General features: G+C 42.0%; 1 protein-coding gene across 1 annotated transcript; it reads right to left on the reverse strand.

Moving 5' to 3' along the window:
• Positions 1-1,095: 1,095 nt before the first annotated feature.
• Positions 1,096-23,590, reverse strand: kng1 (kininogen 1). The gene is made up of 7 exons (XM_078410281.1): positions 23,288-23,590; positions 16,234-16,344; positions 14,946-15,027; positions 14,283-14,434; positions 12,508-12,627; positions 7,329-7,415; positions 1,096-1,419 (listed from the first exon to the last, which is right to left on the reverse strand). Exons 1-7 carry the CDS (start codon positions 23,501-23,503, stop codon positions 1,207-1,209), a joined length of 981 nt encoding a protein of 326 aa, XP_078266407.1. The 5' UTR covers positions 23,504-23,590; the 3' UTR covers positions 1,096-1,206.

Here is a 23,590-nt window from a genome sequence, read left to right on the forward strand (position 1 = left end):
GTCGATGTCAAGGAGGTGTCATAGTGGTCGAGTTGACTGGCAGCCATGAAGCAGCCTGGGGCTGAAGTAGTTTGGGTGCCACTCCAAGTGATTGAGCACACGAACAGACATGGCCTGCAGTGGTAAGGAGCAGGCAGCAGAGCAGTGGTGAAGGATATTGACACGTGGTCTGGCCAGGCCAGCCCCTGCCAGGACCACTGCCAGGTCAATGGGACTTTAAGGCCAACTTAAGTCTCTAACTTTTTGTTAAAATTTTTGGTACTGGATGGCAGCTAAAATAACAAGACTCTTGGATACTGATTCAGTATGATCTACTATCTTACACTCTTTTATAGTGTGATTGTGCTTAATATATAGTAGAATTGTCACTGAATTATATGCAAATAAAGAATTTCACTGTACTTCGGTGCACGTGACAATAAATGACCATTGGACCATTGACTTGCAAGGGAACTATCATGGGATGTGAGAAACATCACCTTGTGAGCCATCATGACGTTGAAATAATTGTTAATGAGTAATAAGATTGGTTTAATCACAATTCTAGGGCAGAGGGAAGCAGATTAACAGAATTTCATTTTTAAGTTGTCCGCCTTTTTTAACTTTATATTTTACACAAAAAAATCAGTCAGATCACTAAAGCTTCATAAATGGGCTGATGCCATGAATATTCGTGCGATATTTACTATAGGCAAATCCAGAGGCAAAAAATTTGAAGAGGGCAACACATCGCGCCAGAAACCCGGGTTCGATCCTGACTATGGGTGCTATCTATGCGGAGCTTGTACATTCTCCCTGTGGGTTTTCCCTGGCTGCTCTAGTCCCCCCCCCCCCCCCCACACTACAAAGACGTGCAGGTTCGTAGGTTAATTGGCTTCTGTAAATTTTGCCCCTAGTGTGTAGCAGGCGGATGTGGAATAACATGGAACTAGGGTATGGGTGATGGATGGTCTGCGTGGAATCGGTGGGACAAAGGAACTGTTCTCATATCACTAAACTCAAAATTATAGCCCCCCCCCCCCCCTCCCAACTTTATGGTAATTCAGATCCCCCACAAAATAAGTCATTTTATGAAAAGAGTACTGACGATGGAAATAATTTAGGAATTACAACCATAAATCTGTTTAATGCATATCATTCGTTTTATGTTAATGCATGCCGCTAGTGGTAATACACATTAATCACACAGGGGTTTGTGTGCCATCGTCACTTCTCATGGCTTTCAACATCTGCAGTTTCTTGGTGACTCTCTGCACTTTCATGGTGCTCCTCGGAGGGTGGAAGAGCAGGTTTAACTTGACGTATGGACTTCCATGGTTTTCCTGGGCAGGTAGTGATGACGTGGGCCTCTGCTGGTGTGGTTTGTGCAGAGACTTGGGCCATTCCAAATGGTCCCCAACCGCTTCTCCGCATTCCTATCTATAGATTGGGAAAGTTAATATTATTAAATATCTGTAATAATCACCAATTCTAAAAGTTTAGACTTGTTATTTGGTTTGCTTGGAATAGAAAAGAGAATATTGTCTCATAATACCTTTGTTGATCTCATAAATGTTAATATTTTCATATTTCATTTCCAAATTTCTTTATGGGATAAGATACCATTCAGCCCATCGAGTCTGTGCAGCCTCACAGAGCCATTTTATTTCCCTTAACCTGTTTCTGGGCAATTCAGCTATTGATTCAGCTACCATATTCCTGCTAATTTAGTTTAGTTTGGTTTCGAGATACAGCATGGAAACAAGGCCCTTTCTCCCACCTTTTCCACGCCAACATTCGATCACCTGTCAACACTAGTTATATGTTATCCCACTGCCTACACATTAGGGGCAATTTTTACAGGGGCCAATAAACCTACAAACCCACACATCTTTGGGATGTGGGAGGAAAACTGGAGCACCCAGAAGAAACCCATGCAGTCACAGGGAGAACGTACAAACTCCACACAGACAGCACCCAAGGTCAGAGTCGACATTGGTCTCTGGTGCTGTGAGGTAGCGGCTCTACCAGCTGCTCCACTGTGCTCCCCTTTAAACTCTCATTAGAAATACCACATAAATTCCCTTTAAAAAGGTACTGCAATGCCAGGCTCCATATTCATGCTCAATTTTGCTCATGGGACTCGAAACTGGAACCTTTTGACCAAGGCTAGAATGCTTACAACTGGGCCATAGGTGACACCAAACAATGCTTGATTTACTTGGAAAGGATATTTTTCCTGGGACTATGGATAAAAAACCAAGGTAGTGAGATACATTGAGTATCTTTTTTAAAGAGCCGCATGGCACCTTTTGTGTTGTTTAGTGCTGCCATAATCCTCTCCTTAGTCCTGTTCTGCTAGCACTTTATCCATCAGTTGTTAATAAGTTGTTAATTAAAGGCAGCAGCATTTTCCTCTTTGTACATAATTACAACTTGCATTAGTACGGAGATTCCATTTCATTCTATAGAGGTCCCGTATCATGAGTCTTTCTATCGAGGGAATATATGGCACAAGATATTAATTAAAATCTGTGATACTCTAACACATGGATATATAATGATCCTGGATGTCGGTCTGCACCATAATGTCTACACAATTGTCAGGGCATTCTGTAATTTAGAGAAACGTGTTGCTAAGTCGAAGCTCCTTAAAAAATAAACTACGGAAACCCCTTGAATGACTCTTCCACAGGTTACACGCATTCTGATCAGTCTAACGCTGAGCAGGAAGATGTAATATCAGGAAATGGTGTAAGTAATACTTAAAAATCTGACAATGTCTGTAAGAAAGGAAGTTGCTCAAAAGGAGGCAATGGTTAAACAAATGCTGTGCTGAGAAATAGAAAAAGCGTCAAATTCAGGAAGAAATGGATCCAGTTTCTGATCTGAGTCCATGCTATCGATAGAACAAGGAAGGGGAAGAAATACAGTAAATCACATTATCTCAGATCTTATTGTGTCCAGGACTCCTGAGTTTCCCAGATCTAATGTTAACTCAGGATTACCTTCTTTAGCATGTCAGTCGGACTCCAGACTCATATAACTTGAAATACTCACACAAAGTACAGTCATTTGAATGAGGCAAGGGAAAGTCGATGGACCATGTAATCCACCGTTGGAAAGGAGGGAAGGAAGTTAGGAAAATAAACAGTGAGTGAACGGTTAGTTGAGGGAAACAAGAAATGACAGCTGAATTGAAGGTCCTATAATATTTTCCATATTAAAGATGCTATTCCCAGCCATCTATGTCTCATTTGAACTGTATTTGCGAGATGGTTTTCTAAACCAACATGTCGAGGAACCAACGAGAGAGCAGGCCATTCTAGACTGGGTATTGAGTAATGAGGAAGGGTTAGTTAGCAGTCTTGTTGTGCGAGGCCCCTTGGGCAAGAGTGACCATAATATGGTGGAGTTCTTCATTAGGATGGAGAGTGACAAAGTCAATTCAGAAACAAGTGTTCTGAACTTAAAGAAAGGTAACTTTGAGGGTATGAGATGTGAATTGTCCAAGATAGACTGGCAATTGATACTTAAAGGGTTGATGGTGGACATGCAATGGAAGGCATTTAAAGATTGCATGGATGAACTACAGCAATTGTTCATCCCAGTTTGGCAAAAGAACAAACCAGGAAAGGTAGTGCATCCGTGGCTAACAAGGGAAATCAAGGATAGTATTAAAACATAACATGAAGCATATAAATTAGCCAGAAAAAGTAGCATACCAGAAGACTGCGAGAAATTCAGAGTCCAGCAGAGGAGAACAAAAGGCTTAATTAGGAAAGGGAAAATAGATTATGAGAGAAAACTGGCAGGGAACATAAAAACTGACTGCAAAAGCTTTTATAGATATGTGACGAGAAAAGACTAGTAAAGACAAATGTAGGTCCCTTGCAGTCAGAAACAGGTGAATTGATCATAGGGAACAAGGAGATGGCAGACCAATTGAACAACTACTTTGGTTCTATCTTCACTAAGGAAGACATAAACAATCTGCCGGAAATAGCAGGGGACCGGGGATCTAATGAGATGGAGGAACTGAGGGAAATCCAGGTTGGTCGGGAAGTGGTGTTAGGGTAAATTAAATGGATTAAAGGCAGATAAATCCCCATGGCCAGATAGGCTGCATCCCAGAGTGCTTAAGGAAGTAGCCCCAGAAATAGTGGATGCATTAGTGATAATTTACAAAACTCTTTAGATTCTAGAGTAGTTCCTGAGGATTGGAGGGTAGCTAATGTAACCCCACTTTTTAAAAAGGGAGGGAGAGAGAAAACGGGGAATTATAGACCAGTTAGCCTAACATCGGTAGTGGGGAAAATGCTAGAGTCAGTTATTAAAGATGTGATAGCATCACATTTGGAAAGTGGTGAAATCATCTGACAAAGTCAGCATGGATTTATGAAAGGCAAATCATGCCTGACGAATCTAATAGAATTTTTCGAGGATGTAACTAGTAGAGTGGAAAAGGGAGAACCAGTCGATGTGTTATATCTGGACCTTCAGAAGGCCTTCGACAAGGTCCCACATAGGAGATTGGTGTACAAACCTAAAGCACACGGTATTGGGGGTTCAGTGTTGAGGTGGATAGAGAATTGTTTGGCGGACAGGAAGCAAAGAGTAGGAATAAACGGGTCCTTTTCGGAATGGCAGGCAATGACTAGTAGGGTACCGCAAGGCTCAGTGCTGGGACCCCAGTTATTTACAATATATATTAATGATTTGGACGAGGGAATTGAATGCAACATCTCTAAGTTTGCGGATGACACGAAGCTGGGTGGCAGTGTTAGCTGCGAGGAGGATGCTAGGAGGCTGCAGAGTGACTTGGATAGATTAGGCGAGTGGGCAAATGCATGGCAGATGCAATATAATTTGGATAAATGTGAGGTTATCCACTTTGGCGGCAAGAACAGGAAAGCCTGAATGGTGGCCAATTAGGAAAAGGGGAGATGCAACGTGACCTGGGTGTCATGGTGCACCAGTCATTGAAAGCATGTGTGCAGGTGCAGCAGGCAGTGAAGAAAGCGAATGGTATGTTAGCATTCATAGCAAGAGGATTTGAGTATAGGAGCAGGGAGGTTCTGCTGCAGTTGTACAGGGCCTTGGTGAGACAGCACCTGGAGTATTGTGTATAGTTTTGGTCTCCTAATCTGAGGAAAGACATTCTAGCCTTAGAGGGAGTACAGAGAAGGTTCACCAGATTGATCCCTGGGATGGCAGGACTTTCATATGAAGAAAGACTGGATAGACTAGGCTTATACTCGCTGGAATTTAGAAGACTGAGGGGGGATCTTATTGAAACATATAAAATTCTTAAGGGGTTGGAGAGGCTAGATGCGGGAAGATTGTTCCCAATGTTGGGGAAGTCCAGAACCAGAGGTCACAGTTTAAGGATAAGGGGAAGTCTTTTAGGACCGAGATGAGAAAACATTTCTTCACACAGAGAGTGGCGAGTCTGTGGAATTCTCTGCCACAGAAGGTAGTTGAGGCCAGTTCATTGGCTATATTTAAGAGGGAGTTAGATGTGGCCCTTGTGGCTAAAGGGATCAGGAGGTATGGAGAGAAGACAGGTACAGGTTACTGAGCTGGATGATCAGCCATGATCATATTGAATGGCGGTGCAGGCTCGAAGGGCCGAATGGCCTACTCCTGCACCTATTTTCTATTGTTTTATGTTTCTATTAGTTTTTTTTAATGCTGTTTTTTATCCAGCTGAAAAAAAAATCTGCAGCTCCCTTCATTCATTTATTATTTGACAAAATAACTGTTACTTGAGTTTTCGTCTTAGAAGGCTGCTCTGGAAGGTTAGATCTCATGGGATCTAGGGAGAGCTAGATGAATAGATAGAGAATTGGCATCATGGAAGGAAGCAGGGGGTGATGGTGAAGGGTTGTTTTGCAGTGAAGGCCTGCAACTAGATGGGAGCCTCACGGATTGGTACTGGCCTGATTGCAGTCCATGGTCCATTGCAATGATTTAGATGAGAATGTACAAGGTATGGTTAGTAAGTTCACAGATTACACTAAGATGGGTGGCATTGTAGATGGCGAAGATCATTAATAAAAATTACAGCAGGATCTTGACCAGTTGGGTAAGTGGGTGTAAGAATGGTTGATAGAACTTAATGCATCTAAGTGCAAGGTGTTGCATTTTGGAAAGTTAAACCAGGGCAGGACCTTCACAGTGAATGGCAGGGCCCTGGGGAGTGTTGTAAAGCAGAGGGATCTGGCAGGGCAGGTACCTAGTTCCCTGAAAATCAGAAGTGGATAGGGTGGTCAAGAAGGCTTTTGCGATATTGGCCATCGTCAGTCAGTTTATTGAGTATAGAAGTCGGGATGTTATGTAACAGTTTAAAAGTTAATGATCAGGCCGTACTTAGAGTATTGTGTTCAGTTTTGGTTACCCTGCTACAGGAAGGATGTTGTTAAGCTGGAAGAGTGCAGAGAAGATTTGCAAGGATGTTGCCAGGACTTGAGGGCCAGAGCTATAGAGAGAGCTTGCACAGGCTAGCTTGGAGCACAGGAGGCTGAGATGTGATCTTTAAGCCTTATGATCTTATACACCTTTAAGATCATGAGGCTTTTACCCAGAGTAGGGACTCAAGAACCAGAGGACATGGGTTTAAGGTGAGAGGGGAAAGAATTAATAGGAACCTGAGGGACATTTTTTTCATGCAGAGGGTGGTGGGTATATGGAATGAGCCGACAGAGAAGGCTGTTGATGCAGGTACAATAACAACATTTAAAAGAGATTTGGACAGGTACATGGATAAAAAAGGTTTAAAGGGATATAGGCCAAACGCAGGCAGGTTGGACTAGTGTAGATGGGGCACTTTGGTCGGCATGGGCAAATTGGGCTGAAGGGCCTATTTCTGTGCAGTATAACTCTACGATTCTTTAACTCTTCAAAAATGTATCTTCAAAAGTGCCAAAGATAATCTCAGAATAGGCAGAGAGTTGGTTGGTAAAATAGCAGCGGGGGAGAATTACGATAAAATAGCATTACCAGAAGTACCACTAAAGCCACAGCATTGCAGAATGCCTCACATTCCTCATGACAATGTACATACGAGGAGAGAGAGGTGGGAAAAGGGCAGGGGTGGCAGTGCTCAAAGTCCAATGCAAGGAGATGGGGAGAATATGGAAGTATTCAACAATTCACCCTCATTTGCAATTAAATAAATGAACAAGTTGCCTTGTTTTTCATCTTGCCAGGAATTGAACCAGTTGGTGTCTATCAAGCTGACAAGCTAAATATCCTAATATTAATCGGATACACCACACACCTTTGAAATGTTGCCACAATTCATGCAGAAGTTAACATGGTGAACAAAGAATGGATAATAAGATTACCGCTCCTGGAGGAATGGGCCTGCAGGACACAGTTCCAGTAGCCTGATTCAACCAGACCACTTCATATAAAGTTGAAAAGCAGTGTAGCTGGAAAACAAAATATATTGTTTCTTCTTTTTAATAAAACAATCTAACCATGTAAAAGTTAAGATCTAATTTCCACAAACGGTGCACCTGTTAAAATGCTTATGTTGACTTTTAGACAGTTAATGACTTAATTGGCACTAACAGAATAAATTATACCCCTTAATATTAACTGGACAGCTTGCCAGTGCTTAGAGTATTTTGTTTTTCATTTAATGTGAGAAAACCTATTGGGTAAAATCATGCTGTAATTCACTATGAAGTAAATGTTAATAAAGATAAATGACATACCTTTTTGCTGAAGAAACACGTGTGAGTATGCTAATATAGACTAAATGAAGGAGATCGTTCATCTTTAGGTGTCCTTTCAGAAACCAAAAGCTTTCTAGACTTCACTGAGACTTGGTTACTATGTCCTGTCGCCGGTACATATCAAGTAGGATTACAATGTGGATTTTTGTCTGCCTTGCAACTTGAACTAGATAGAGCTCTTAAGGATAGCGGAGTCAGGGGGTATGGGGAGAAGGCAGGAACGGGGTACTGATTGAGAATGATCAGCCATGATCACATTGAATGGTGGTGCTGGCTCGAAGGGCCGAATGGCCTACTCCTGCACCTATTGTCTATTGTCCATTGTCTAACTCAGTCTGAATGGTTGTGGAAAGTTATGCTAAATCAAGAGGTGACACTTGTTCCACATTTCGGCTCGATTCAGTAAAGTGTAGTATGCCACAACTTCCTCCAGGAGTAGCTGATGGGTGTTGGTAGTGACCTAAATAGGACAGCACAAGAAAGGGCTTTCCGTCTCCTTTAGGCCAGTTCCATGGTATTTTATGGCTACAACCTACTCCAAAGCTGTAGTGAAATCTGTCATCAAATCATTAAGAGTAAAAGCAGTGAATACTGAAAATACTCAGCATATTATGGACCTGAAAGCGTAACCAGTGCTTCTGTTTCCACAGTTGTTTTAGACTCTAGACATTAGACTTTAGAGATGCAGCATGGAAACATGCCGTTTGGCCCACATAGACCGTGCCGACCAGCATTGGTCCCCCATACACTGGCATTATCCTACAAACTAGGGACAATTTACAATTTATGGAAGCCAAATAACCTACAAACCTGGACATCTTTGGAGTGTGGGAGGAAAGTGGAGCACCTGGAGAAAATCCATGTGGTCAAAGGGCGAATGTACAAACTCCATACAGACAGCACCCGTGGTTAGGATCAAACCTGGGTCTCTGGCGCTGTAAGGTAGCAAATCTACTGCTGTGCCACTGGGCTGCCCTTGTGGTCTGGCCTGTTGAATTTTCCAGTATTTTAATTCCCTATTTCAAATTTTCATCATCCGTAATGTTTTGCTTTAGTATCTCATCCTCAGAATTATTTTGCTGCTGTGAATGACATCCTGTGGCTTTGGCTTCAGAATCACTCATGCAACTTTGCTATTTGGGGATATTTAGTGGAATTGGCAGGTGCAGTACAGGTGGGATGAACTATCCAGCACCATAGCAACCATCTGATTAAAGGGAATTTATCATTGGAAAGGATAAAACGCACATTTTAATGCTAATCCTTAGTTACCATGGATTCACGGAGGATGGTTTTCTTCTTGAATTATTACTCATTTTGTTGTCATGCTTTGAGGTCAAGCAACTTGTTTCATCGCAGTTTCTTCCCAACTGTTGTCAGGCAACTGAATCGTCCTACCACAACTAGAGATTAGTGCTGAACTACTATCTACCTCTTTAATGACCCTCGGACTATCCTTGATCGAACTTTGCTAGCTTTACCTTGCTCTAAATGTTATTCCCTTATCATGTATCTATACATTGCAAATGCATTGATTGTAATCATGTATTGGCTTTCTGGTGGCTGGTTAGCATGCATCAAAAGCATTTCACTGTACCTCGGTACACGTGACAATAAATTAAGCTGAAACTGAAACTGGCTAGATTCATTTGAGACAGTGAAGAGCTAGCCATGCTAAAGGGAACTGTAGTGAGCTAATGTAGAACAAGATGAACAAGTTTTGTTTTGTAAAAGGCATTAATAAACACATTAGATTATGGCAACTGGGCATGGGAAATTTAATGCCCCATTTATTGATATATGATTTTATTTTTAAATATCTTGAAAATTCGCAAACTGCGACAAAGCTTTTGATTGTTCTGTGCCAATGAAGGAATCTAAATTGGATAGTGCTGGAAAACAGGTTCTGATGAGATGCTATTTGGCACTGCTCAGGAACCACGCATGATTTCAGCAATAAGGACCATGGTCTGACTGATTTGAGGGATAAACGGCAGGACCAGTTTTGGCGATATTGACATCGGTTCAAGGTAGCTAGCATTAAACCTATTAATGGGAGATGCATTGCGCCTGGAACGAGTACTACAACCAGCTCCAATAAAAAATCGTAATGATCAATAGGCATCGGTGAAAGAAAAGTCCTGACTTGCTGACCCTGCAACACCAGAGGGACTTTAATTTCTCAGCCAAAGTGACACGCCATTGAGCTGCTACTTGAAGATGAATACTTGTCATCCAAGCACCTGGCTTCTGCTATCTGTCTACAGCCTCAACATAAAAGGAGAAAGCTCCCATCAACAGGACTGTTGCTGACATCCGGTATAACGTAGAACAAACCATTGATGCCCTTACATAATCCTTCTACTGATAAGATTGCTGAGCAAGTAGCTTGGGAATATTGCAGAGCAGGGCTCCAACTCTGCTTTGTTGCCTGGTGTTCACCCAATCGTGGAATAGCACAGACTCAGCAGCTGACGAGTATTCCAGCACGTTGTGTCCTTTTGAATGGTGAGGATGGTGGACCGTGCCTATCAAGTAGGTGCCTTGGGCATTGCAGACAGTGGAAGGACCTCGAGATTTCAGAAGATGTGAGACACTCTGTCAGTCACTACTTCTGACCTGCACCAGAAGCCTGGGTGTTTATATTGTTGACCTTGCTGACTTTTCAGTCACAGGAGACCCTCAGATTATTGTCAGTGTGATAGTTGATCACGGTAATGCTATCAAATATTAAAGGCAAATGGTTGAACCTCCTCTTGTTAAAGATGGCCTGTGCTTGCACTTTTAGAGTCATATTCATACAAATTGGAAACATCCCCTCCACCCGTGACGTCTGACCCAAACATGAAGTATTCCATTGCATGAATCCTACAGTAATCCCATTTATATTCTCACCATATTCCTAATAACTCACTCCAAGATTCTACCACTCACCTGCACACACTAGGGTTAACTTACAGTGGCCAATTAGCCATCCAACCTGCACATCTTTGGGACATGGAAGAAACTGGAACACATGAGAAAACCCATGTGATCACATGGAAAACATGAAAACTCCTTTGATCAGGACTGAACCCAGGTCACTGGAGGTATGAGGCAGAAGTTCTACTAGCTGTACCGTTAGAGAACAAATGCAGTTTGCCACTTGCCAGCCCATTACTGAACGTTGTCTTGGTCTTGCTGTATGGAGGTTCAGACTGGTTCATCAAATGTGGAGCTGAGAATGGGAGTGCGCACAAACTCCTCTACTACAATCCTTATGTTGACCGCAAGATCATTGATGAAGCATCTGAACAAGGTTGAATATGGGACACTGCCCTAGGAACTCCTGCTCTAATGTCCTGGGGCTAGGACGACCGAACTCCAAGAACCAAAACTGATTCCATTTTTGTAACCCCCAAAACCATTTCCATTCTCCACTACATCAATGATTGCATTGGGGGTGTCTTCTGCTCCTGTGCAGAACTGGTAAATTCATCAACATTATTACTAGCTTCCACCATGCCCTCAAATTCAATTGAAATGTCGCTGACACTTCACTCCCCTTTCTCTATCTCTTTCTCTCTCCATCACAGGGGCAGACTATCTATGGACATATATTACACCCACTGTTCCCTACAGATACCTAGACGGCACCTCCTGCAAGGACATCATCCCTTACTCACAATAACCCTGTCACCTGTAGGTGTTTTTTCTGCTAATTACGTTAAGCATTCTGCAGTATTTGAATGGGGTAGACCATGTGTAAGCTTAAATAGATATCTCTTATGAAGGTGAATTTTAAAATGTTTCTTAATTTGGATTTGTTTTGTGAGCATGCCACACACTATCTCTGTGTGTGTCCCTCCTGCTTGTACATAACTAAAAGAAATAATGAACATTTTAAAACACATTTGGTTCCCACTGATGTTTGCCAGAGTTTCGTGAGGTTAACGAAATATACAAAACTTACTTGATGGACCAGCTAGTTACCCAATCAAACAATTGTATGCCATTCAATTATGGTTGAGGCAAGAGGTTGATACTTGAGGTCCAGCTATGATCTCAATCTTGTGGTATTTTTTAATATGCTTTCAGATTGTAAAATAATGCAGCATTTTTCATATGCAGTTTTAGTAAAGAAAAAGATAACACAATGGTGGGGAAAATGCACCTAAGATGTAAGTCACCCTTGTTAAAGTTATACCTATTAATATTATTAAGCACCCAATTTCTTGATTCAGGAGGGAAATAGGGCAAAGGAAATTGTTACACACTGAATGCAAGTTCTCCTCGTGAAGCAGGGGCCACTCTTTCCTGTTTCCATCGTTGTTTCAATTTTTTTTTTGTTCTGGTAACTTTATTGAAAAGGGCATGGCAAAATTACCACCACACTGACTACCAATCCTTGCTCATTTCCTTCACAACTTGGGCAGCAGCCACTCCAACAGTTTTCACTATTCACGGCATAAGCACCCATTTCACTCAAACCAACTGCCACGTGACTAGGACGGGACAATTGGGTCCCTGGATGAAGGGAAGGAAGGATGGAGGTAAGAGGTCATGCAACTGCAAGGGGAAATACTCTGCTTATCTGTCATGGATATTCCCTGATCTTAATATTTTCAAAACTTTCCTGGTTTCATTTCAGGTTTCCAGAATACAGTATTTTGCTTTAAGAAAATAATTAAATAATTGTAGACGTTCTTGTGCAAGTGGTTCACAAGACAGTCATGTCTTGACAAGGCAAGTCAAGTCAAGACAGTCTACAAAACAATACAGAGGTTTATCTTCAAATACTTACCAATGCACCGTTAATCTTAAAAGGGCATTCAATGACATCCTCATCAGCTACAGGGGTCTCTTTGCTGCATTCAGTCTCCTGGGCCCTGAATGTCATTGTGTAGCTCATTCCAGCCACCACCTGAATGTAAACAGTATTAACAGTGGAGTATTAGTATGGAAAACATAACTACTGCACAATTTTCCAACTTTAGATAGTTCCTCTGTCCCTCTCTTTCCCTCCCCTTCCCAGATCTCCCACTGTCTTCCTGTCTCCACCTATATCCTTCCTTTGTCCCGCCCCCCTGACATCAGTCTGAAGAAGGGTCTCGACCAGAAACGTCACCCATTCCTTCTCTCCTGAGATGCTGCCTGTCCTGCTGAGTTACTCCACCATTTTGTGTCTATCCTGAAATTTGCTCAGTCCTTACTTGCCTTACCTCTTAACGTTGATCTTATCTTGTGTAGTTTCTTTTCCCAAACAATGCCCAAATATTTTTTTAATTCTACAAGCCTCCAAAAGTCATGATAAAAATCTCCCACCCGACTACAATCAGTCTGAAGTGGGATCTCGGCCCAAAACATTGCCTATCCATGCTCTCCAGAGATGCTACCTGACCTGCTGAGTTACTCTAGCACTTTGTGTTTTTTGCTCAAGATGCCAGCATCTGCAGTACCTTGTGTTTTCTGTCTAAAGAAAAATCCTAGGCAGGCAGAGGGGTACTATTTCTGGAGATTGTGGAAATATTGGGCAATGGAACATAATGTATGATTTAGTGCTAGGCCTGTTAAGAAGTTGGGAAGTAAATCTACACATCAAGGATGCCAGAGGTCTGCAAAATGCTGAAAATCTAATGCTAGGTCAGCAGTTATTTTTAAATATGAAATTGACAGATTTTCATTAACAAAGAGTTTTAATAGAAGTAGCACAATGGTTGCTAATAATCCTTCACTTCATTGAACTTTGGAACAGGTTCAAGGGGCTAAATTCGTCTCCATCCATCCCTCTCCTCCACAGCTGCAGAAACCCTCATCCACGCCTTCATCACCTCCCGTCTGGACTACTGCAACAGCCTCCTCTATGGCGCACCCTCAAAAATCATCAATAAACTTCAATACATTCAAAACTCCGCTGCCCGTCTACTCACACACACCTCGATCCGTGACCATATCACCCCCGTACTTTATAAACTCCACTGGCTCCCCATCCCCCAGAGAATCCAGTACAAAATCCTCCTCATAACCTACAAAGCCCTCCATAACCTGGCCCCATCCTACCTGACCGACCTCCTCCACAGGCACACTCCCACCTGCACCCTCCGCTCTGCCGCTGCCAATCTCCTATCCCCCCACATCCGGACCAAACTCAGATCCTGGGGGGACAGGGCTTTCTCCATCGCTGCTCCCACCCTATGGAACTCACTACCCCAAACCATCAGAGACTCCTCCACACTCACCACATTCAAAACATCACTGAAGTCTCACCTGTTCAGTACTGCCTTCAACCACTGAAGGTCACCTCACCTTCTGTCTCCTTTCTCTGTTCATTTATTTATTTACTTATTTATCTATCTATTCATTTCCCTATGTTCTCAAAATCTCTGTAAAGCGTCTTTGAGTATATGAAAAGCGCTATATAAATAAAATGCATTATTATTATTATTATTAAATGTCTCTCATCTGTTCAAGTATTCTTTCATAAGAAAATTGGAAAATTCATAAGATGACCTGAACTAAATGACAAAATTTGAATGAAAATAACACGATTATTGATACATTTGAGAATAAGAGACCAACCTGTTGGGTTATGTTGTACACCTCTGCAATCCGGAAGTAATTTTCGTAAGTGTTGTTACCGTTGAAGGTTTTGATCGCATGGGCACTTACTTTACTTACTGCAGAATGGTTATGTGGCACTGGGTGTAAACATCCTGCGCACAGTTTAGGTACTGGGGAGCAACTCATAGATGGTTAGACAACAAACAAGCAATTGCCGTAGATTAAATTACTATGTAGACTAAATTATAACAGATAATTATGCCAGCTCCTTAAAGGAGTCATTCCCTTATTTCTATTCGCCTAGTTTCTTCTCCATAAATTATAAGATTTTTATATTCAAAACGTGATCTGCTTTTCATTTGAAGTTGAGAGGGAGATCTGCTTCCATTACTGTTGCAATTGGTCATCACGTGTTTTAATAACATTCTGACATAAGGAAAATAAAACCAATTCATTCCCTTGGCATTTTTCCTCGTGCTTTGAGAACTAAAGTCCTGGAATATACGTCTCCAAAATGGGTGACCACCCTCTAGAAACATTCTGGTAATGCAAGGTCAACCAAGGTATTTAAATAAGGCATCTTTCTGAATTTATAGGCTTTTGAACATACTCTCAAACATGGAGAGTGATTAATTTCTCCCCCTTAATTTACTCAGTATCATTTTTTTAAAGAACTCTTACCTAGATCGCAGTTGTGTGAAACCACTTGGGTTATTCTTAGGGACACATTGATGAGCACTTCTGAACTACATTCACCAGTAGACTGAAATAACATCAGAATCAGAAAAAAAAAAAAAGAATTAAGTTGAATTCATTCTAACATCAAGGGTGGTTAAAATATAATTGACAAATAAATCTTGACACAATTTATAACAACACACAAGACACTGTACGTCAAGTATTTCAGAATCTCCAAGCATCCATTTGGTCCAGCACCCTGCACCCTGGTTGCACAGATTTAGCCACCAGTTCAGTACTATAGCAATGACTAAATGGTTGAACTGGGCTAACATAAGCTGCCTTTTCTAAATAGTTACACAAGCACGATAACCAGCTTTCCCCCTTTTATTACACATTTGACAAATAAATTATCAATGTACTAAGAACATTTAGCATTTATAAAATACTTCCCACCACCTCAGGGCAGTCCATAGCACTTTATGCCTACTGGACTTGTGCATCTCCAGATAATGTCTTACCCTGGGCTTTGCACTGTGTACAGGCACTGTGTACAGGCACTGTGTACAGGCACTGTGTTAAATGTGGTAAATATTGTGAAGGTTTACAAAGGTGTTTGGAAAATATTTATCTTATACTTTTATAATCTTGGCATTGAGGGAGGTAATTTTTCCCATGCTATCTCCCAGGGGAGTAATCCCATCAATCCCATTCCTCTTCCCCTTATTTCCCTGCACCAGAGATCTAATTTTCTCTCATGTGCCCACCAATTCCCATTTGATTATGTTTGCCATTAACTTAGAAGAAGGGATAATTTAAAGTAGCTAGTTAACCAAACAGCGCCACATCCCTCTCCCCTTCAGAACTGCCCCCTCCATCGACTCCTTTAAGTCCAGGCTCAAAACCTATTTCTACTCCCTAGCGTTTGGGGCTCATTGAGGAGGCACTGTGAATTGTTTTGTATGTGCTGTTATGTTTGCGTGCTACTGTATGTTTCATTTTTTCCTTAGTACCTAATCAGATGTACAGCACTTTGGTCAACGTGGGTTGTTTTTAAATGTGCTATACAAATAAAAATTGACTTGACTTGATATCTTTGGGATGTGGGTGAAAACCAAAGCACCTGGAGCAAATAAACATGGTCACAGAGAGAACAAACGTGAACAAGTCCAATTTGATACCGTCTAAAGGGAGGATTAAATCTAGGTCACTAACTGCTACACCACAGTGCTGACTTAATTTGTGACTTGTAAGCAAGGATGCTTTCAGTTTAGACTTTCAGAAAACTTACAGCTTCTCTGGGTGCTCTGTAGTTGCAATCTCTCCAGATATTTTCGTTTCCAATGGGACAGTCTGTTTCACGGATAGAAAACTTGAGAAAGTATCTCTTTGTAAGTTCTTTCTGTGGCAAACAATTTTTTGTCAGATAAGCACTTTGGATCCTCAAACTACAAATATGAGTTCAAAACAGAATACACGCAGAATACACTCCAAAGACGTACAGGTATGTAGGTTAATTGGCTGGGTAAATGTAAAAATTGTCCCTAGGGGGTGTAGGATAGTGTTAATGTGCGGGGATCACTGGGCGGCACGGACTTGGAGGGCCGAAAAGGCCTGTTTCCGGCTGTATATATATGATATGATATGATATGATAGAATACAAAATGCATAGATATGTGAAAACAAAATGATTAAGGGACGGTAATGCAGCAGAAACGTATAAGATTATTAAGGAGTTGGACACGTTAGAGGCAGGAAACATGTTCCCAATGTTGGGGGAGCCCAGAACCAGGGGCCACAGTTTAAGAATAACGGTTAGGCCATTTAGAACTGAGATGAGGAAAAACTTTTTCAGTCAGAGAGTTGTGAATCTGTGGAATTCTCTGCCTCAGAAGGCAGTGGAGGCCAATTCTCTGAATGCATTCAAGAGAGAGCTGGATAGAGCTCTTAAGGATAGCGGAATCAGGGGGTATGGGGAGAAGGCAGGAACGGGGTACTGATTGAGAATGATCAGCCATGATCACATTGAATGGTGGTGCTGGCTCGAAGGGCCGAATGGCCTCCTCCTGCACCTATTGTCTATTGTCTATTGTCTATTGAAACAGATGAAAAAGATGGGTCATTTTTCAGGTAGGGAAGTTGTCCCACCAAGATGTCACAAGACTCAGTGTTAGAACCCTAAGCTATTCACAAGCTATTTCAATAATTTGGTTGAGTGGATCAAGTTCCCATATCCATTTATTGAGTGGATTATAACTCCAAAAGTTATATGCTGATTAAACTCAGCATGAGTGAGGATGACATAAAATAACTGTAGGAAGATTCCATCTGGAATACAACATGAAAAAATATGATGGCATCGATTTTGATTGAAAAATTAGAAAGGGGAGTTTTTCTAAAGTGTTTTTATTCAGAGGGAACACATGAGCCACAGGAATCATTGGATTTTTGCACCTTAGATTTTGAAAGCATGAATGGTGACCTTATTCATGCATATAAGATCCATTGAGGTTTTGACAGGGTAGACACAGAGATGTTTCTATTGGCAGGAGAGTAACAAACAAGGGGATATAACCACAAAATAAGGGTCAATCATTTAAACGGCACATAAATGTCTTCTCTCCAATTCATTATATATATATTTAAGTTGGATATAGACATTTGAAAGATGAATTAAGGGTCGAGGAGTTGGCACAAAAGAGTTGAAGCCAGCATTGGATGTCTCAATCTAAAGAAGGGTCTTGACCCGAATCATCACCCATTCTTCTCCAGAGATGCTGCCTGTCCCGCTGAGTTACTCCAGTGTCTATCTCCAGCATTAGATTAGGCATATTCATATTGAGTAGCGGAGCAGGCTTGAGAGGCCAAGTGGCCTATCTCTGATCCTCTTTCCTTGTGTTCTTGTGATCTTGTGAAAGTTAAGATGTTAGTTCAGGAAATAATTAGTGGAAAATGATTCATTGGACTTTGTTTTAAGAAGATTTGACTCCAAAAGTAATGCCATCTTGCTCAAATTCTAACAGATTTAATTGAGATTTGAACTGGAATACTCTGTGCAAACCTGGGACTCAAATCAAAGAAACAGTGAGTCTAAATTGAGGACTGGGATGCTAGCTTCATTGTATGAAGAGAGATTACGCAGACCAGGTCTTGAATTTAGAAGATTAAAAATTAACATTCTGAAGAGGATTGACGGGTTTATATGGGGTTGTATTACTTTTTGCCGACCCAGAACCAGACCTAGAACCAGGAGGTCTGAAGAAGGGTCTCAAAATAAAGTGTGGAATCATTCAGCCTAGGGTGGAATCATTCAACGTTACTTCAACCAAAGGGTAGTGGATTGTGGAATTCACTACCCAAGAAGATCCTCTCAGGGCATAGAAGGCTGAAGGTGGACTGTGAGGAGAGAGACGATGGTTCGCTGGCGATAAGGATGAAGTCTTTATGGCCAGCTGCGGCTGGGACTTTGAAAATGGTTCCAAAACCTGGCCACTCTTACCTACGGCCTCAGTGAGCTGTTTTGTTGCATTACTGAGGATTGTACTTACGTATGAGAGTTAGATATAGCTCTTGGGGCTAACGGAATCAAGGAAAATAGGGGAAAAAGCCGGAAAGGGGTACTGATTCTGGATGATCAGCCGTGATCATATTTAATGGCAGTGCTGGCTCGAAGGGCTGAATGGCCTTCTCCTGCACTAACTTTCTATGTTTCTATGATAATAACCTTACTATTTCTTCACAAAATGCTGGAGTAACTCAGCAGGTCAGGCAGCATCTCAGGAGTGAAGGAATGGGCGACGTTTCGGGTCGAGACCCTTCTTCAGACTGAAGAAGGGTCTCGACCCGAAACGTCGCCCATTCCTTCTCTCCTGAGATGCTGCCTGACCTGCTGAGTTACTCCAGCATTTTGTGAATAAATACCTTCGATTTGTACCAGCATCTGCAGTTATTTTCTTATAATAATCTTACTGATCTGTTTGCAAAATCTCACTGTACCTTCATACATGTGATAATAAAAGAACCATTGGGCCATTGACCACTTGGATACAAATGTTGGCTCAGCCAAGGAGTCAGAGGGTGGTGGTGAAGGGTTGTTATTCAGAGTGGAGGCCTGGGAGCAGCAGTGCGCTGCAGGGATCAGAGCTGCAGCCACAGTGGCTTGACATCCAAAGTAAATATTAGTTATTAACATAGTGGTACATTTGCAGATAACACCAGCATTGGTGGTGTAGTGGAGAGTGCAGACGGTTATCTGAGATTACAACAGGGTCCAGATGCTTTGGGAATGTGGGGCAAGAAATAGCAGAGGGAATGTAACTCAGCCAAATGTGTAGAGTTACAATTTGGTAAGTTATACTAGGGCAGGACTTGCCCAGTAAATGACTGAGTCGTGGAGAATGTTGGAGAACAGTGAATCAGGAGATACAAGTGTATAGCTTCCTGAAAGTGACAACACAGATAGACAGGGTGAATAAGAAAGACATTTGGCACAATTGATTTCATCGGCGAGGGCATCAGGTACAAGAGTCGGGATATCTTGCGACTATTGTACAGGAGTTGGTGAGACCACACTTAGAGTGTTATGTGCAGTTCTTGTCACCCAACTATAGGAAAAATGCCATTATTAGAAAGGGTGCAGGAAAGATTCACTCGGACAATACTGGGACTAGAGGATTTGAGCTATAAAGAGAGACTAAGTAGGCTTGGACTTTTTTTCCTGGAGCATAGCAAGCAGAGGGGCGACTTTACAGAGAAATAAGAAAATGAATGAGTGGGTTGATAGGATGAGCATTTAACGGCACTAGGCCTCTACTCACTGGAATTTAGAAGGATGAAGGGGGGTCTCTTTGAAACTTACCGGACAGTGAAAGGCTTGGATAGAGTGGATGTGGAGAGGATATTTCCACTGGTGGGAGAATCTAGGACCAGAGGTCATAGCCTCAGAATTACAGGTCGTTTCTTTAGGAAGGAGATGAGGAGGAATTTCTTTAGTCAGAGGGTGATGGATCTGACAGACAGAAAGCAAAGAGTGGGGATAAATGGGTCCCTTTCGGAATGGCAGGCAGTGACCAGTGGGGTACCGCAAGGTTCGGTGCTGGGACCCCAGCTATTTACGATATGCATTAATGACTTAGACGAAGGGATTAAAAGTACCATTAGCAAATTTGCAGATGATACTAAGTTGGCGGGTAGTGTGAATTGTGAGGAAGATGCAATAAGGCTGCAGGGTGACTTGGACAGGTTGTGTGAGTGGGCGGATACATGGCAGATGCAGTTTAATGTAGATAAGTGTGAGGTTATTCACTTTGGAAGTAAGAATAGAAAGGCAGATTATTATCTGAATGGTGTCAAGTTAGGAGGAGGGGGAGTTCAACGAGATCTGGGTGTCCTAGTGCATCAGTCAATGAAAAGAAGCATGCAGGTTCAGCAGGCAGTGAAGAAAGCCAATGGAATGTTGGCCTTCGTAACAAGAGGAGTTGAGTATAGGAGCAAAGAGGTCCTTCTACAGTTGTACCGGGCCCTGGTGAGACCGCACCTGGAGTACTGTGTGCAGTTTTGGTCTCCAAATTTGAGGAAGGATATTCTTGCTATGGAGGGCGTGCAGCGTAGGTTCACTAGGTTAATTCCCGGAATGGCGGGACTGTCGTATGTTGAAAGGCTGGAGCGATTGGGCTTGTATACACTGGAATTTAGAAGGATGAGGGGGGATCTTATTGAAACATATAAGATAATTAGGGGATTGGACACATTAGAGGCAGATAACATGTTCCCAATGTTGGGGGAGTCCAGAACAAGGGGCCACAGTTTGAGAATAAGGGGTAGGCCATTTAGAACGGAGATGAGGAAGAACTTTTTCAGTCAGAGGGTGGTGAAGGTGTGGAATTCTCTGCCTCAGAAGGCAGTGGAGGCCAGTTCATTGGATGCTTTCAAGAGAGAGCTGGATAGAGCTCTTAAGGATAGCGGAGTGAGGGGGTATGGGGAGAAGGCAGGAACGGGGTACTGATTGAGAGTGATCAGCCATGATCGCATTGAATGGCGGTGCTGGCTCGAAGGGCTGAATGGCCTACTCCTGCACCTATTGTCTATTGTCTATTGCCACAGAAAGCTGTGGAAGCCAAGTCAATTGGTATTTTTAAGACAGAGATAGATTCTTGATTAATACGGCTGTCAGGAGTTATGGGGAGAAGGCAGGAGAATTGGGATGTGGGAAAGATAGATTAGCCACGATTGAATGTTGGAGTAGACTTGATGGGCCAGGTGGCCTTATTCTGCTCCAATCACTTATTAACTTATGAAAGGCACAGAGAAAATGAATGGTTATAGTCTTTTTTCCCAGGATAGCCGAGTCCAAATCTAGAGTGTATTGATTTAAAATGAGAGTTGAAAGATTTAAAGGGACCCAAGGAGCACCTTGTACACACAGAGAGTGGTGTATATATGGAAGAAGCTGTCAAAGAAAGTGGTAGAGGTACACACAGTTACAATGTTTAAATGACTTTTGGACAGGTTTATGCATAGAAAAGGTTTAAAAGGATAAGGGCCAAATGCAGGCAGATGGAACTAGCTCAGGTATTGGTAACTTGGTCAGTGCGAACATGTGTGACGAAAGGCCCGTTTCCATGCTGTGTAACGAAGTGGCGCTGTTCCTGCGAAGGGAATTAAAATGGAAAGCTATGACATACAAGAACAATCAGTTTTAATTGAGAAAAATTGAAAGGACCATGGGTGGAACCAACTAAAGAAATAAAGCACAAAGCCTTGATAAGCGGTAGAATTAATATTATTTGCATACATTTATGCGTCTGTCTAGTACATTAGAGTACATTGGTGAAGTATGCAGTTGGAACTTAACAAGATTGAAGGTTCATTACATTCTCTAAACAAGATGGACGTAGAAATTCCAGATAAGAATTTAAAAAACACATGAAAAACCATGAAATGTTCTTCAGCCTATCTTGCCTTAATGTTCAACATATGTTTATACAGGGTGGAAACAGGCCCTTCGGCCCAACGAGTCCACACCGACCAGCGATCCCCGCACATTAACACATTCCTGCACACACTAGGGACAATTTACACATACACCAAGCCAATTAACCTACATAGCTGGAAGTCTTTGGAGTGTGGGAGGAAACTGAAGATCTCGGAGAAAACCCACGCGGTCTTGGGGAGAACGTACAAACTCAGTATAGACAGCACCCGTAGTCTGGATCGAACTCGGATCTCCGGCGCTGCAAGCGCTGTAAGGCGGCAGCTCTACCGCTGCGCCACCGTGGCCGCCCACTATGTACTACTGTAAATTCTCTTTTGGTGGTTAGGTTTCCCCTTGCCAGCCACAAAATTTAATAATAAGTTTGAAATCAATAAACTGAAGTAATTTTGCACGATTATGTTCTTAACTGTTAAGTTGCAAAAGTGAGAACATTTATTAGACAATGTAATTTGCTTTCTTTAATTATAATGCACTTCCATGCATGGACATCTCTTGCTTCAGGAGGGGTGTCACATGTGGCAGGGTGAATGGTCTCCAGAAGAATTTTGCAACCAAGTCCTTTCGAGTTATGAGCTGATATAATCTCAGTGAAAAATCTAGGCTACAGTTTAAGTCTGAGCAAAGCCAAGTCCAGCCGTGATTGCATTTACCCAGTTTATAAATCCTTTTGTGCACTTAATTTGCATTCTAATAAAAACATTAGAAAAAAAGAGATCTGACAAGAAAATGTCTTGCTGATGCTCTAGTTATTTGTTTTCTTCTTTATTGTGCAATAAACCAAGAATTTGTTTTCCGTTACGTTTAGAACTTGCACTCTCTTAGTGCTCAGGGGCCAGTGGACGATGCCGCTAGTGAAATGGCATGGTGATCTAAAGTGGCAAGCCATACAGTCACAGTGGAGCACCGTGCTGATTAAGAATGAGGCACTATGTGGCGTTTTAAAGCTCCAATTTCCTGTGTCTTGGCACATTGAGTTATAATCTGCTCTTTAACCTGCACAACTTTGATCTCAAACAAAACAGAAAACATTTGCAAACAGTGAGCAGACCTGTCAGCAACCGTGGAAAGAAGAAATGGTTCACTATGATCTCAGCCCAAGTGGCGACAATGCCTTAAGCAGAAGCCAAAAAAAGAGGAGATTCAATGGTCGACAAAAGCACAACAAAGCCCAACTCCTGGGAATCAGGGTATCTTCTTCTCAAATTTACCATGGGTGTGGTGGACATAAGATACAAATAATCTTAAAACCAGACCGAAAAATAAAATTAAAAATCAATCTGAAAAGTGAGATCAATTGACTTGCAACTCACACTGGAAGATATCGATAACAAATAACATGAGATTTGCTCACCTGAACTAGAGCATCAGTGATCCTGTAAAGAGCAAATTGATTCCCTTTTTTCAGCTCGGCATTGAATTTACGAAGACTGAAATCCACAGCGACTGCAACCTCTGTCTCATTACAATCAATGTGCAGGATTTCAGGAATTTCGGTGGATTCAGGCTCTGATTCTGCATCAATGTTTAAAAGTTGAATGAGAAAGAGTGCAACGCATAACAGCTTCATACTGAGAAGGAGATGTACAGAACACACTGCCTCCAACAGGTATCAGTAAGGGAAGATGGATCAGTGTGTTGAACTCCCTTATCAAGC

The sequence above is a fragment of the Rhinoraja longicauda genome, chromosome 13 (genome assembly GCF_053455715.1).
Source record: "Rhinoraja longicauda isolate Sanriku21f chromosome 13, sRhiLon1.1, whole genome shotgun sequence".
Classification (NCBI taxonomy): Eukaryota; Metazoa; Chordata; class Chondrichthyes; order Rajiformes; family Arhynchobatidae; genus Rhinoraja; species Rhinoraja longicauda.

Coding starts and splice junctions, on each gene's coding strand:
- kng1 (XM_078410281.1), bottom strand. CDS start 23,503: ATGAAGCTGTTATGCGTTGCACTCTTTCTCATTCAACTTTTAAACATT. Junction 15,028..16,233: donor ACAGAGCACCCAGAGAAGCT/GTAAGTTTTCTG, acceptor ATGTTATTTCAG/TCTACTGGTGAATGTAGTTC. Junction 14,435..14,945: donor TTCACACAACTGCGATCTAG/GTAAGAGTTCTT, acceptor GTTGCTCCCCAG/TACCTAAACTGTGCGCAGGA.